The 15149-nt window shown below is 38.8% G+C and overlaps 3 protein-coding genes across 4 annotated transcripts; all 3 read right to left on the bottom strand.

Moving 5' to 3' along the window:
• Positions 1-67: 67 nt before the first annotated feature.
• Positions 68-8196, bottom strand: LOC306903688 (uncharacterized protein). Its single transcript, XM_079473055.1, has 5 exons — positions 8117-8196; positions 3112-3241; positions 2781-2961; positions 2040-2686; positions 68-1909 (listed from the first exon to the last, which is right to left on the bottom strand). The coding sequence occupies exons 2-5, from the start codon at positions 3232-3234 to the stop codon at positions 1184-1186; spliced, it is 1677 nt and encodes a 558-aa protein (XP_079329181.1). The 5' UTR covers positions 3235-3241; positions 8117-8196; the 3' UTR covers positions 68-1183.
• A 597-nt stretch (positions 8197-8793) lies between these two features.
• LOC306903689 (uncharacterized protein) lies at positions 8794-11475 on the bottom strand. Of its 2 annotated transcripts, XM_079473057.1 has the most exons (6): positions 11416-11468; positions 11047-11176; positions 10719-10899; positions 10128-10624; positions 9915-10007; positions 8859-9841 (listed from the first exon to the last, which is right to left on the bottom strand). In XM_079473057.1, exons 2-6 carry the CDS (start codon positions 11167-11169, stop codon positions 9638-9640), a joined length of 1098 nt encoding a protein of 365 aa, XP_079329183.1. In that variant the 5' UTR covers positions 11170-11176; positions 11416-11468; the 3' UTR covers positions 8859-9637. The 2 variants fall into 2 exon arrangements, with proteins under 2 accessions (XP_079329182.1, XP_079329183.1); XM_079473056.1 differs by having other exon boundaries at positions 8794-10007; positions 11416-11475.
• Positions 11476-12976: 1501 nt separating this feature from the next.
• LOC306903907 (G-protein coupled receptor 151) lies at positions 12977-14152 on the bottom strand (the record flags this gene model as incomplete). The annotated part of the gene is made up of 1 exon (XM_079473449.1): positions 12977-14152. The coding sequence occupies one exon, from the start codon at positions 14150-14152 to the stop codon at positions 12977-12979; it is 1176 nt and encodes a 391-aa protein (XP_079329575.1).
• Between the last annotated feature and the right edge of the window lie 997 nt (positions 14153-15149).

Raw genomic sequence — 15149 nt, 5'->3', positions numbered from 1 at the left:
CGGAAGATGGCGCGATTCACACGTTTATAACGATGCCAGAAATAATTTGGTCACAATTTGTTATTTTGTGAATGAACTCATAACTCGCAGAAGGCCACTTTATTTTAAAATCATTAACCGAAAACAAGTCAGACACCATTACACATACTTATAGTTTAGTCACATTTTATTTGTTCATTTGAATAGTTTATTCAAGACATTGAAACACAATATATAGTTAAGAAAATCCCAGAAAATGCTCAACATATGAGTAGTAACATTACCACATGCAATTTATTTAAAACAATATTCAGCCATACTGAATTTCACATCACATCAAAAGTTGTAAATGTGCTATTAAGGTTAAAATATTACCCAACACAGATATGAAATGTTCAGTTGAAAGTGAGTACACATCATTCCGAGTCATTCATCATTTTTTCTCTGATTTCATTCAAATCTAAAGTGCAAGTGTGCCACACAGCAACATGGACTTAACGCTTTCTTCGTTGCTGCATTTGTGATAACTGCATTTGAGAAATAGGATTTTTTTCTCCAGAACCATGACACTTGGTTATTTTCCATCTATCTTTACAGCCACCTGTGTAGATGCATTGTCTTATCCAGTCGGAAAGAAAGAGGAATTTGGAGAAACAGTGGATGTGGGACTGATGGAAAACGAGTTGACAAAAATATCCGAAAGGAATAAAATGTGTTTCAGAGCAAACTGTGAGTCTTTTGTAAAGACGTGGTGATAGGCGCAGCTGTGATGATCTTTGTAATTCTTAAGCGAGAGTTAAGAATTTGTTTTATATAAAAGTGCAATAGCCCTCTTAATGTAGAGCTAATTACTGTATAACATAATATGAAGCTAATTGGATCAGTTAAGAGGTCAGATCAGAGATTTTAAGGATGTGAATGGTCGGGCTGTACAGGTGTAAATGTATGCACAAATACAATCCTTACACAACACAAAGCTGCTGTATATGGCTTTAGAAGACATGGTTTTCTGCGCAAAAGTAATGTACTACTTCTATTGTACATTACTGGAGCTTAGACAGCAACAGTTAGTATCCACTTTACTGAAGGAAAGAAATTTGGACATTATTGGATTATAAAGTCTTTTGATGTTTCACAGAAAAAGAAAAATATGCTTTCTAAAAAGGAGCGTAACAACACTTTTAATAACTTTAAGACTTTAAAATTAGAGCTTGATTTTCCAGACCACAAAAAGGCCAATTCCTACAGCAGCTGCTGCAGCAGTAAGGTGGAGATTATTTATCCGGCTCGTTGTCTGGCCCTCTTCTCTCGGCTCTACTTTAGGTTTACTTGCTAGTTTTGTGGCATTTAATTCTTGCTCCTGGTAGTTAATAGTGGTTGACCTCTCTTGATCTGATGGTCTGATGGCATCTCGGCCAGATGGCTTACGAAGATAACTCTGGGCTGGCTGGTCTTTAGAGATTCCTATGCTATGTTGCAGAGTTCCTGAACCCCCACATGGATTGAATGTGTTATTCAGCATTCTTGGGGGCTGACCATTTAAATTTTCACCAGATGGTTCCTCTGACCAACGTAATTCATGTTGCTGTGTTCCCATTTGACTTTCCCATGAAGATTCATAGTGGTCCTCTTCAGGCTGGTTCAGGCTTGAAGCATCCGAGCTTTCATTGATGGAAGAGAGAGTATTGAGGGGGTGTTCAAGACCTAGCTCTGGTCTGCTGATCTCCAAATCACTTGTAGTTGTCGAGCACGGCTCTTCTTGCATGACAACTGCTTCATTTTGAACTTGAAGAATGCCAGGTTTACTGAAATAATCCTGGCCAACAGAAGGGAGGCAGCGAGTAACTACCTCAGCAGGGGCTGAAGGTGTTGCCCGAGATGTTCTTATGGCAGTTGTTCTGGCTTTGATTGGCATTCCAACTGTGGTGGTCTGCAGAGAAAATAGAAGATTAAACTGCATAAATCGACAGAATAATGGTTGAAAATGTGAATGGCTTGTTGGCTTTGGAAATCTTGATATGTCGTGCTGTTTAATGTTTCTATTTTTGACAGAGCGTTACCTCATTTACAGTTGTCTCACAGCATTCTTCTGGTTTCATATTTAGAGAAGAATTGGTGTCCTGGACAGGGGGCTTCTCAGAGGTCTCTTCAACGGCTAATGGTACCTGGTCCTCTAAGTTCTGGGAACTTTGTAAGGTGGAGTAACAGTTTGTAGTTTGCCTTAGAGAGGCACTTGAGGAGGAAGCTTCAACACTTAAGGTGGAAAGAACGTTGCCATCAGTTAAGGAAGTGGTGGTTTGGCCATTTGGGGTATCTGAAATGGGTGTTTTGTTTTCAGTTGCCCCAACCTGGGGTGGGTTTTCATTTCGCTGAATGGTTGAAGCCACATTGGAGGCTGAGAAAACAGTAGGGAGAGATGTTTGGGAGGAAAGTACAACAGGAGGTGGAATTTGAGATTGAGAAGCTGGTTCAGGAGAGGTGGCTGGAGCGGGGACTTGCTCTACATGCTGATCAGATTGTGATGGTGGAACTTGGGCTGTAATGTCGGAAGGAGCAGTTGTCTGTTCTGGAGCATTAACTGAATGTGGAGTCAGAAGGGGAGGAGTGGTCACGGGGACAGTATGAATGGTTACTGTAGTTAACGTTGTAGCAGCAGCAGCTGTGGAATCAGAAGCAGGAGCTTGTGCAGGTGCAGTAGCTGCCTTATCTATAGAGAGAACACAAACACAGAAAATGGGCATTCCTTTAATAACGTCACTACTTCTTTTAATAAAAGTAAGTGTACGACAGAAAGCTCTTACTTGTCCTTCCCTTGATCCTGTCATAAGCATCACTGAGCTGATCAGCCAGTTTTATGTGTTCACAGCTCCGCAGTGCAGCGATGAACTCCTCAGGCCAGTTCTCTCTTCTGCGCAGGTTGTCCAAAAGCATCTGCACAGCAGCATAGTTCCCAGAAGATTCTTTTTTGGCTTCAACCTCCTCCTGTAAAATAGTTTAACAATATGTAAAGTTTTACATGATCTATGAGCAATATCTGATCATTATAATATTTGGGCTTGGATGATCTGATATGACATATCTGACATGAGTTGTAATGTTATAGTTGTGTTATGGGTTAAATGTGATGCTTACCCTATCAGTGAGCGTGAGGCACGGCAAATAAAGCAAGATCTCTTTCACTTTGATTATTGTTGCAAACTTTCCCAAATTCCGCCTGATCTCCTCATTATAAAGCCGGTCACTTGCGTATGTCATTATAGCACTTGAAAGGGGGAAAAGCGATAGAAAAGTTAGTTGTTCAATACTATAAATCACATTAAATAAAAACCACTCAGGTCTACTTTAAACTAAACGTTAATACATCCTTTAATCAAAAATCAGCCCAGAGAATTTTTTTTAGAAAAAAATATCTATTAAGTGAAGCCTGTGAAAGCGATAAAAGGTCAAGTGATGGTTTTAAGTAGATTACACACAGCTAGGCAGGGTGCAGTGTGTAAATGTAATTGCATCATTGCACTGCTTAAATGTATCCTACTTCAGCAGGAGGATGAAAGCTTTTATTTGAAAGTGAAAACTTGGATGTTATTGTTGAATTGTTAAGTTTCCATTTGGCCACAGTTTCATACAACAGAAAAAAGGGTTTGATTACAATTTTAAAAACAAAACCTAACGGCAATAACCACGTGCTGCAGAATCAAGCCAGAGAGGCAAAAATACTGTTTGTGTGAGATGTGAAGAAGGCAGTGCGTCATTTATTAAACAGTAATAATTTGGGGATGCAAAAGGCCACACTATTCATGATCATTTGGAATACTGCACTGTTTTATGGTCCTTTTGTTATGATGTAGGAATTACATTAACAACACCTATAAATAATACTACAATGTTATTGAATCAATATGTCTGCTAAGCTCATATAAGTTCAGATGCAAAACTCTTTAAAAGCCGCCTTCGTCAAGATAATGTTTTGCTGTAAAACACTATGGGGCTGTTTCAAGATACTTTACAAAAAATCATAACTGTGTCTGTGTGCATCTTTAGAAAACAATCACATGGATATACAGTATTTTAAAATATACAGTGCAAGTTGTTTTTGACTAAGACACCTCTAAAATTTAAATTAGTCCGGGACTATAGGCTTAAACCCTGTCAGGGAAACCGCCCCACATTAAAAATGTATGGTATATTGAAAATGTATCAAAGTAACTAAAATTAATGTTTAATAGTTAATGTTTATGAAATGTGTTTTTTTTATTTAGGCCTATAATATAGCATGTAGTATTGTTGTTTTTATCATTTTCTTATAATCCCCCTAGAGTTCCCTTACAACTCCCTAAACTTTTAAGGAATCCACAAGTGGGAAATTCCCATCTAACACATCACAGCTGTGATGAAACGAAATAACACTGACAGGATAAATACTTTAGTACTTCCCTGTATTTTAGTAAGTTTAGAACTGGTGTTACCCAACTGGTAAAAAAATGAATGATCTACAAACTTCAAAGCAGAATACTGCTGATCTGCAATGGTTCATCACAGTATACTCACTCTCTCTCAAAAAAGTTGAGTTATACATGTACTGTATCTACTTTTACCAGGAGAAGAAAAAACATGTATCACACAAATAGGCTAGGCCAGATGTTTTGTATCAATTTTTGTTCAAGAAGCACATATTCATTTCTATGGTATAATCCATGCAATATACAGTACAGTGGGGCAAAAAAGTATTTAGTCAGGCATTAATTGTACAAGTTCTCCCACTTAAAAAGATGAGAGAGGCCTGTAATTTTCTTCATAGGTACACTTCGACTATGAGAGACAGAATGAGAAAAAAAATCCAGAAAATCACATTGTCTGATTTCTAAAGAATTTATATGCATATTATGGTGGAAAATACGTATTTGGTCAATAACAAAAGTTCATCTCAATACTTTGTTATATACCCTTTGTTGGCAATGACAGGGGTCAAACGTTTTCTGTAAGTCTTCACAAGGTTTTAACACACAGTTGCTGGTAGTTTGGCCTATTCCTCCATGCAGATCTCCACTAGAGAAGTGAGGTTTTGGGGCAACACAGATTTTCAACTCCCTCCAAAGATTTTCTATGGGGTTGAGATCTGGAGACTGGCTAGGCCACTCCAGGACCTTGAAATGCTTCTTATGAAGCCACTCCTTCATTCCCCAGGCGGATCATTGTCATGCTGAAAGACCAAGCCACGTTTCATCTTCAATGCCCTTGCTGATGGAAGGAGGTTTTTACTCAAAATCTCACAATACATGGCCCCATTCATTCTTTCCTTTACACGGATCAGTCGTCCTGGTCCCTTTGCAGAAAAACAGCCCCAAAGCATGATGTTTTCACCCCCATGCTTCACACTAGGTATGGTGTTCTTTGGATGCAACTCAGCATTCTTTCTCCTCCAAACACTCAAAGTTGAGTTTTTACCAAAAAGTTATATTTTGGTTTCATCTGACCATATGACATTCTCCCAATCCTCTGCTGGATCATCCAAATGCTCTCTAGACGGGCCCAGACATGTACTGGCTTAAGCAGGGGGACACGTCTGGCACTGCAGGATTTGAGTCCCTGGCAGCGTAGTGTGTTACTGATGGTAGCTTTTGTTACTTTGGTCCCAGCTCTCCGCAGGTCATTCACTAGGTCCCCGCGTGTGGTTCTGGGATTTTTGCTCACCGTTCTTGTAATCATTTTGACCCCACGGGGTGAGATCTTGCGTGGAGCCCCAGATCGAGGGAGATTATCAGTGGTCTAGTATGTCTTCCATTTTCTAATAATTGCTCTCACAGTTGATTTCTTCACACCAAGCTGCTTACCTATTGCAGATTCAGTCTTCCCAGCCTGGTGCAGGTCTACAATTTTGTTTCTGGTGTCCTATGACAGCTCGTTGGTCTTGGCCATAGTGGAGTTTGGAGTCTGACTGTTTGAGGTTGTGGACAGGTGTTTTTTATAATGATAATGAGTGGAGGACAGAGGAGCCTCTTAAAGCAGAAGTGACAGGTCTGTGAGAGCCAGAAATCTTGCTTTTTTGTAGGTGACCAAATACTTATTTTCCACCATAATTTGCAAATAAAATCTTTAAAAATCAGACAATATGATTTTCTGGATTTCTTTTCTCATTCTGTCTCTTGTAGTTGAAGTGTTCCTATGATGAAAATTACAGGCCTCTCTCATCTTTTAAAGTGGGAGAACTTGCACTATTGGTGGCTGACTAAATATTTTTTTGCCCCACTGTGTGATTATGGGACACAGACGTTGAGATAGTCTGGTTACACATTGCACCTTTTATTAATACTTTCCACATTTCAGAATAGAAACAGCTTAAGTTATTGACATATTTTAAGAAAATATATTTTTACTTCTACAGAGTACGCAGATTCTGTTACACGCAACATTGAAAGATTTAATCAATTATATATTTTAAGTGTAAGTGTAAACGTAAGGTTACAAATGGCTTCAAATGAAACATAAATTCTGTCAAATGTGTGCAAGTTGTGGACTGCTTGTGCATGTTCATGACCTGTGAAGCCAGCCCAACCAAACAAGAACATGTCTCAAGGCCCGCCTTAGCAAAGACAGATTAGCAATGTGAGTATTTTTTGTGTGTCTCCTGTTTGGACTCAAACAGCTCAGGTATTATAATATTTTGTCAATGATAGTGTTGCTCATCTCCAGGGCTGGGAAGGGTTCTTTTAAAATGTATTTCACTACAGATTACAAAATACATGCTTTAAAAAGTTATCTGTAACATATTTTGTTAGATTACACATATGTCGTTACTTAACCTAAATAAATACTTTAGAAAACTTTGAAATACTAATAAGGTACATAAAACAAAGGCATCACCAAACACATGACTTGCCTCTGCATATTATTTTAAACAACATCAGGTTGACAGTTTTCCATCATTGGACAGTATAGTCCACAAGTGTGAGTATATGTCTCACAATTCTAAGAAGTCAAAATTGTGAGTTATAAACTCACAATTGTGAGAAAAATAGAACTTGCATATTCGGCAAGGGGTATGAAATTAATGAGCATAACTGTAGTTTGGGATGCTTTTGCAGATTGTCAAAGTCAGAGAATCAACAGTTGCTGTTTACATTACAGTTTATATAATTGTTTGAATGAAATAAATGACATTACATTTCTAAGTAATCACTTTGGTAATTTGAAATACTTTAAGGATGTAACCGTAATTTGATTACTAACCATCTAAAAGTAACTGCAACGAAATACAGTTACTCAAATGTCATATATCAACTAAGTTACACGACTTCCGTTACTCCCCAGCCCTGCTCATCTCAGCTGAGATGAGCAGAGCTTCCTGAATTATTCAAGACATAAAAACACAAATGTCTCTCAAAGGTCAACCACTACACAGTTCTATTGGAACCGAGCCGTAAATGATTTCATATTATATGATAACAGACACACGAGGGCCCACGAACTCTCCTGAGCCACACTCACCTTGCCAGGTAGGCAGGTAATGTCATTCCTCTATAAGCTATTGTGCACCCAACCAGGTCCAAACCTATTCACAGTTTCTAATAAATTATTATAAGATTTAAAGCACCCAGGTCACAATGACAGACTTGTTACTTGGCGTCTATTCAAGGAAACTGGCAAACCTGCTCCTCTGTGGAATGTCCTCTAAACGACCCAGCTATTTTGCAGTTAACATTTAACGTATTGTCTGAGATCCCAAAATATACCGTAGGAAATAATCACCTGCCTTATACGGCAAATTCAATGTTTCAGTGTTGATAAACATGTGTTAAATGGTCAAAGATAGTGAAAGGGAAGAATGTACTACAGGCCGTTCAACAACTGTAAGAGTGGGCTATTAAGATTGTGCTTATATCCTAGAATAAAACACGATTTATCTATTGGTTGTAAAGAAAGAAGTCGCAGGATATCGATCGTGTACAAACATGTTCTAAATCATTGTATTTTTGCCTTTATAATAACGCGTAAATTGAGACAGTGTGTTTCATACGAACTTGTTCGCCATAAGGTCGTCACCCATAAGAGCGCGTGTACATTTACATACAATACATAAAGCATACAATTATCTCACAAATAAACATTGTTAAATATAAAAAAGAGACATTAAGGTTACCCTTTAGAGGATGGTTAGTCTTTGCTGTTCCTCGCAGATCGAAGGCTACTACTAGTTTCGGTTTGCCCGTCTTCCGTTCTGTATTTAAAGCCCTGCTTATGTCATCAACCTCCCTTATTTTCATTGGATACAACTTTGAACTGCGTAACATCTTTAGAACACAATATAACCCCACGGTTCCTTCGCCATCTTATTTTAATTAATAATGTAATGAATTATTGAATTAATAATTCATGATATGAATTAATTTCTAAATGTGTTATTTTAACACGGCACTCTAATAAATCTAACACGACACTCTAATATGACTCATTAAACACGGCGAGGTGTTTATTTACACTATCGATCTTTTACTTTTAATCCTGATGATTATTTATTTTATTCCATTAGAATAATACAAATGACATTGCATGTAGTTCCCCAAAAGGCCAGAAGATGGCCATGTTTGTAGAGTGTGTTTGCTAAATATTTAAAATGTGTCAGTTCTTCCCAAAGACCTGTAGATGGCCTTGTTGGTACAGTGTAGATCTGTACTCAAGACCATAAAACCTATGGTGACTACATGCTGTATTCGTCTTTACGTTTCATCAGAACCACGTTATCTACATGATAGAGTAAGCCTCGTGTTCTCATTTACATTTACATTTAGTCATTTTACAAAGAGTTCGGGGAATAAACCGATATGTCATAGCAATAGTACAATAGGTTCTGATACAAAGTTACTAGTTTCAACAGAATCTTCAAAGTTTCAAATGTTATTTTTATTATATTAATATCTAAACTGAACAAAGATTCCAGGGGCTATGATTACTATAACATTATTTCATATAGTGACATGATCTGAGTTCACATTAGGTACACCTGTGGTCTGTTATACAAGAACAAAGGTCATAATTAGAAACTATTAGTGCTTTTGATTTCATCCTGTGTGCTGCTAAAAATATTTACCATTTACCACTATTATTATTCCCACTTGCCTTTTTATTAGTCTTTTCTGTCTGTCCCTCATATGATTTACAGAAATATGTTTGCATAATTTAAAATTAAAACTACTGAGACTTTCTCTGGGAGGCACAGAAAATAAAACTATTTTGTTAAACATGAGCGTGACAGCACTTTTGATCACTTTAAGACTTTAGAATTAGTGCTTGTTTTTCCAGAACACAAAAAGACCAATGCATACAGCAACAGCTGCAGCAGTAAGCTGGAGTTTATATATGTGATTTGTTGTCTGGCCCTCTTCTCTCGCGCCTACTTTAGGACTACTTGCTTGCTTTGTTGCATTTGATTCTTGCTCCTGGTAGTTCATGGATGTTGACCTCTCCGGGGCTGATGGCCTGATGGCATCTCGGCCAGGCAGCTTATGAAGACAAACCAAACTTTCTGTGTTTTTATAACTTTCCTTGCTACGTTGCAGATTTTCGGAACCCCCACATAGATTAAATGTGTTATTCAACATGTTTGGTGGCTGACCAAATAGATTTTCAGCAGATCCTTCCTCGGCAAAGTGAATTATGTTGGTCAGCATTCCTGCTTCACTTTCACATAAAGATTCATAGTGGTCCTCTTGAGGCAGGTTTTGTGATGAGACAGCATCTGAGCTTTCACTGATGGAAGAAAGAGGCTCACCGAAGTGCTCAAGACTACTGTACTGTCCAAGTTCTGCTGAAGGCTCTGGTGTCCTGCTGATCTCCAAATCATCTGTAGTTGTCGAGCATGGCTCTTCTTTATTTGGACGAAGAATGCCAGGTTTGCTTAAAAAATCCTGGCTATCAGAAAGGAGGCAGTGAGTAATTACCTCAGCAGGGGCAGAAGGTGTTGCCTGGGGTGTTCTTATGGCAGTTGTTTTGGCTTTGATTGGTATTCCAACTGTGGTGGTCCTCGGAACAGTCTGCAGACGAAATAAAAGATTAATCTGCAAAAAACAGACTAATAGCTCATAATGTAGCTAATAAAGCTTGTTGGTTTTATGTCGTGCTGTGTAATGTTTCTATTATTGACAGAGCGTTACCTCATTTACAGTTGGGTCAGTGCATTCTTCTGGTTCCATATTTAAAGGAAAATTGGTGTCCTGGACAGGGGGCTTCTCAGAGGTCTCTCCAACAGCAAGTGGAACCTGGTCCTTCTCTGAGTTCTGGGAACTTTGTGAGATGGAGTGAGAGTTTGTAGTTTGGCTAAGAAAGGCGCTTGAAGAGGATGCTGGAGCACTTGAGGTGGTTGGGACAACAATAGAGAGAGACGTTTGGGAGGAAAGTACAACAGGAGGTGGAATTTGAGGTTGAGATGCCGGTGCATGGACTTGCTCTACATGCTGATGAGAAGCTGGTGTTGGAACTTGGGCTGCAATGTCGGAAGGAGCAGTCGCCTGTGCTGGAGCATTAACTGAATGTGGAGTCAGAAGGGGAGGAGTGGTCACGGGGACAGTATGTGTTGTTACCGTTGTTGTAGCAGCAGCAGCAGCTGTGGAATCAGAAGCAGGAGCTCGCGCAGGTGCAGTAGCTGCGTTATCTATAGACAAAACACAAACACAGAAAATGGGCATTCCTTTAATAACGTCACTACTTCTTTTAATAAAAGTAAGTGTACGACAGAAAGCTCTTACTCGTCCTTCCCCTGATCCTGTCATAAGCATCACTGAGCTGATCAGCCAGTTTTATGTGTTCACAGCTCCGCAGTGCAGCGATGAACTCCTCAGGCCAGTTCTCTCTTCTGCGCAGGTTGTCCAAAAGCATCTGCACAGCAGCAGAGTTGCCCCCAAGGACGTCTCTGGCATTAACCTCCTCCTGTAAAATAGTTTAAGAATATGTAAAGTTTTACATGATCTATGATCAAAATCTGGTTAGTATATTTGGGCTTGGATGATCTGATATGACATAATTGACATGAGTTGTAATGTTATAGTTGTGTTATGGGTTAAATGTGATGCTTACCCTATCAGTGAGCGTGAGGCACGGCAAATAAAGCAAGATCTGTCTCGCTTTGATTATGTTTGTATACCGAGCCAAGTTCCGCCTGATCACCTCATTATAAAGCCGGTCACTTGCGTATGTCATTATAGCACTTAAAAAGGGGATAACGTATTAGACATGTGTTAATTTAGACTAATAATAATAATAAATCACACTACATATAAACCAGGCCTACTTTAAACTGGACATTAATGCATGCTTTAATAAAAAATGCCCCGAGAAAAGAAAATCGAGAAACAAAATTGTATCATTAAAATGTATTAAGTGATGCATATAAATATCTCACAAATTAACATCGTGAAGTGTTAAAAAAAGAGTAATTGAGGTTACATGTAGAGGAAGGTCAGTCTATGATGTGCGTCCTCGCAGATTGTGGTTTCGGTTTGCACGACTTCCGTTCTGGATTAAAGTCATGCCTTTGTCATCACCCTCTCCGAATTTTCATTAGATAATACTTTGAACTGAGTTCTTCAGAATACAATGTAGCGCCACTGAAATTCACCACCTTGTTGTAAAAATGATTATTAAATGTTATTTTTAATCATAATCATTTATTTCTGATTATTGATTGCGTAGAGCATCAGTGGGGTCAAAACTATAATACGTTTTAAAAACAAAAGAAGCATAATATCGAATCATAAAAAGCGCAGTACACAGCAGAAATATTAGAGCATGATATTCTATCTGTGCTTGTGTTACCGCGTGGTGTTTACACTAAGACTTTTGATTTCTTTTATTCGATTAGATTATTTCAAAAGACAAATACATTGTGGCGACTACTAAATATCTAACGTTGTTCTCAAAAAGGCCAGAAGATAGCTATGTCTGTGGTATGTTTTCAAAATATTAAAAATGTGTCAGTACCTCCCAAAGACCAGTAGATGGCCTTGTTGGTCCAGAAAACCTATGGTGACTACATGCTGTAGGCATTTCAGTAAAACCACGTTATATACATGATAGAGTAAGCCTCATGTTCTGTCTCATATAATGTTCTAAAAATTATTTGTATTACATCAGTATAAACAAACAAGGATTCTCGGATCTATGAACCTTATGGATTTATTTATTTAGCTATAGCTGACATTATTACATTATTCCACTTATTGTGACATGATCTGAGTTCACATTAAGCACACCTGTGTATGTATAGGAAACTCATTATTTATATAGATTACCCAAATGAGTGGTCTTTATTCAGACCTTGACTATTCAGTGTAGTGGTTGATGTGTAATAAATTCAACCTATATTTCACGTTATCCTTAAACACTCATTAACTTTTGTAGCCTAATGTCGAGGCCACATTTGGGCATTTTGGGCATGTTACAGCACATTCGGTTCACCCCTAACACTGGTGAGAAAGTATATTTTGAAGAAACCAATAAGGATTATCAATGAAATAATTAGGATCTCTTATAAAGCATCTTTTGCTAATTTCACCAAAGGCGAATCATCTATTAGGCCCTATTCATGTTTAAAATACCATCCATGTGCTGGCGATAATACCTACCTCTTATTGTCACTTGCCTTCTTGTTAGTATTTTCTTTCTTTCCATACCTTCCTTATATGATGCACGTTTATAGAAGTATACAATTTACAATTAAATAGTGCTTGTGGCTTTATTTTAACTCAACTAAACAAAAGAATAAGCGTGCACTTTATCACCACTGTAAAATATTATTTTATTTTTACACATACATAAAATATTTCAAAACACATGCATTCAAAATACACAAAAATGTGGCAAATAAAAAACTGTCCAGGGCAAAAGGAAAATGTACATGCATTTAGTCAACATGTGGCTTTAGGCCTATACTGTTTAATTTCCAAGTTGTTCGATGTAAAACCGACTTTTCTCATCATCAGGAAATAGGTCAGATAGAGGTCAGAATTTAAAGCTCAACGTTGCTTTGATTCAGTCGTTCCCATGGTAACGGATCGCTATCCTCCATAACTGTAGTGTTTCGCCTTTCGCTCCAAAAATGCTCAAGATCCGGTAGAGTTTGACATGACGCGTCCGAATGCCTCTCAGTTGCGGTCAGAGTGGACACACCCACACGCTCATCCAACACCTTCATGACCATTGCACGCATCTCATTTCCGTTACCCTTTATTTCCAGCCTGTGTTTAGCACCCCGACAGGTTAATCGAGAACACAATCTACTAAGACTTTCTCTGAGAGGCACGTGCATTGTGAATACGATGGCGGGACAAAAAGCGCTTGACAAGTAAACGCACACCTGCCCAAAGATCAGCAAGCCATCTGGAGGTTTGCAGTGTTCTCCAGGACTGTGACGCATCCATATCCAAGAGGCCCACTCGGGAAGCATCATGAGCGCGTTCACGGCGATGATGCTTAAATACAGCAAAGAACTCTCATACTGGCGTGCAAGGAGAGTCTCCTCGTGCGCACTAGGTTTGATGTGGAAGATGGCCCTGATGTGGCACGCAGTGGCAAGTATGATGGGAAGAACATAGATGGCCATCGGTAATATCTTGCTGTACAGTCGCATAACATCTTGGGAGTCAGAGGTTAATTCAGAGATGCACAGACTGATATTTCCATCTTCTTTTAATCTAGAGAATACTATATCAGGAACTGGAAGTACAAGCGCAACAGTCCATATGATCACTAAGGTTACCAAAACGTTCTTTTGGCGGAAATTTGACTGGTCGTCTGGATTGGAGGCAAAGTTATGGCGCGCTTGGCTCGCTGCTAGCAGTGTAAAAGCTTTGACGGCCAGGCAGCTATGCTGGATCCACTCTGTAGTTTTGCAAGCCATGAGCCCCAGTGTCCAAGTGCGCTTGTAGTATGTGACCGCGCGCATCGGAGGGCACATGCAGAGTATCAACAGGTCAGTTGCGCTCAAATTGGCGAGCATGACATATGCCTCCGATGCTCTCTGGCTGGTGAAAACGCAGATAAGAACGACAAGCACCAAAACATTCCCGCCGATTCCAAGCCCAGTGATCATACCAAGAATGGCTGGTACAATTACCAAAGTATCTTCACCTTTTAACTGTTGAATGCCACCATCGAAACTCACAAATGAGCTGTTCACTGCCATGTCCAATTTCACGAGTGCCAAGACTTAATCCAAAAGAGAAACCGTTTCAAAGAATTCTGTAACATGTATGACACTGGATTGCCCAAGCACTTTGCCAGTACAGAGCTCCCACTTGGGTACGCTTGACTGAAGATGCCTTTTGTAGATGCCATATACTACGTCATCTTAGCTGAAGGGAACTGCAAGCCCAGATTTGTCTGTTGTAATTTTTTTAAACATACTAATGGAGTTTTCTCCAGCCCTGAAGGTGCTCCTTGAATGTACTGTAGATGAAATGATTCATAATAAAAGAGAGCGGAAAAACGGTATATCCAAGAATCCACCTTGATCAGTCCCTTTTTTTGTTTTGAATTGTGATTTGAGGTGTCTGCTAATAAACAATGTAACGTTCTTTAATACAGTTTTATGTGTGACTTATACGGCCCAAATAAATATCTTGCCATTTGTTAAGCCAATGTAAAGGTGTGATGTGTGTTAGGTTTAAGGAATAGAACATATTAAAAGCGCATCACAAAATATTTTTTAAGTCGCCAACAATGACAGGAAGGGTCTTTATACTGCTGAATGTCTGAGGAGTTGTTTCATGCAGCCACAAAGCATCCTTCAGTCTGTCCTACTTTTTACAGTACTGTCTATGTATTCCCTGCCCCAGGCTTTGTTATTTGTGCAACAGAGAGCACTATAAAATGTTTGCTTGATGTGCAAAGGACATCCATGGAGGCTATTTTTATTCCTGTTTTAGAATTTTCAAAATGAAGAGAGTAAAAGTTTTACTTCGGGGTCTAGGGATTTGCTTTCAGAGGGAACATAGCATGCACAAACACACACTCTTGTTATCTATCTCTCCGCTGTTTGCCAATGCTTTTAAACAGCACACATGACAGGCCTTGGAACATTACTAATATTTGACATGAAAAATTAGGACAGATAAAGTATTTATATACATGTACTCTAGAGATTGTGTAGCAGTTTATAGCATTTTTCCTGTGCATTTGGA

This window comes from Barbatula barbatula (assembly GCF_947034865.1).
Source record: "Barbatula barbatula genome assembly, chromosome: 14".
NCBI lineage: Eukaryota > Metazoa > Chordata > Actinopteri > Cypriniformes > Nemacheilidae > Barbatula > Barbatula barbatula.
Note: the sequence above shows the minus strand (reverse complement) of the source record. Positions and strands in the feature narration are given on the sequence as shown.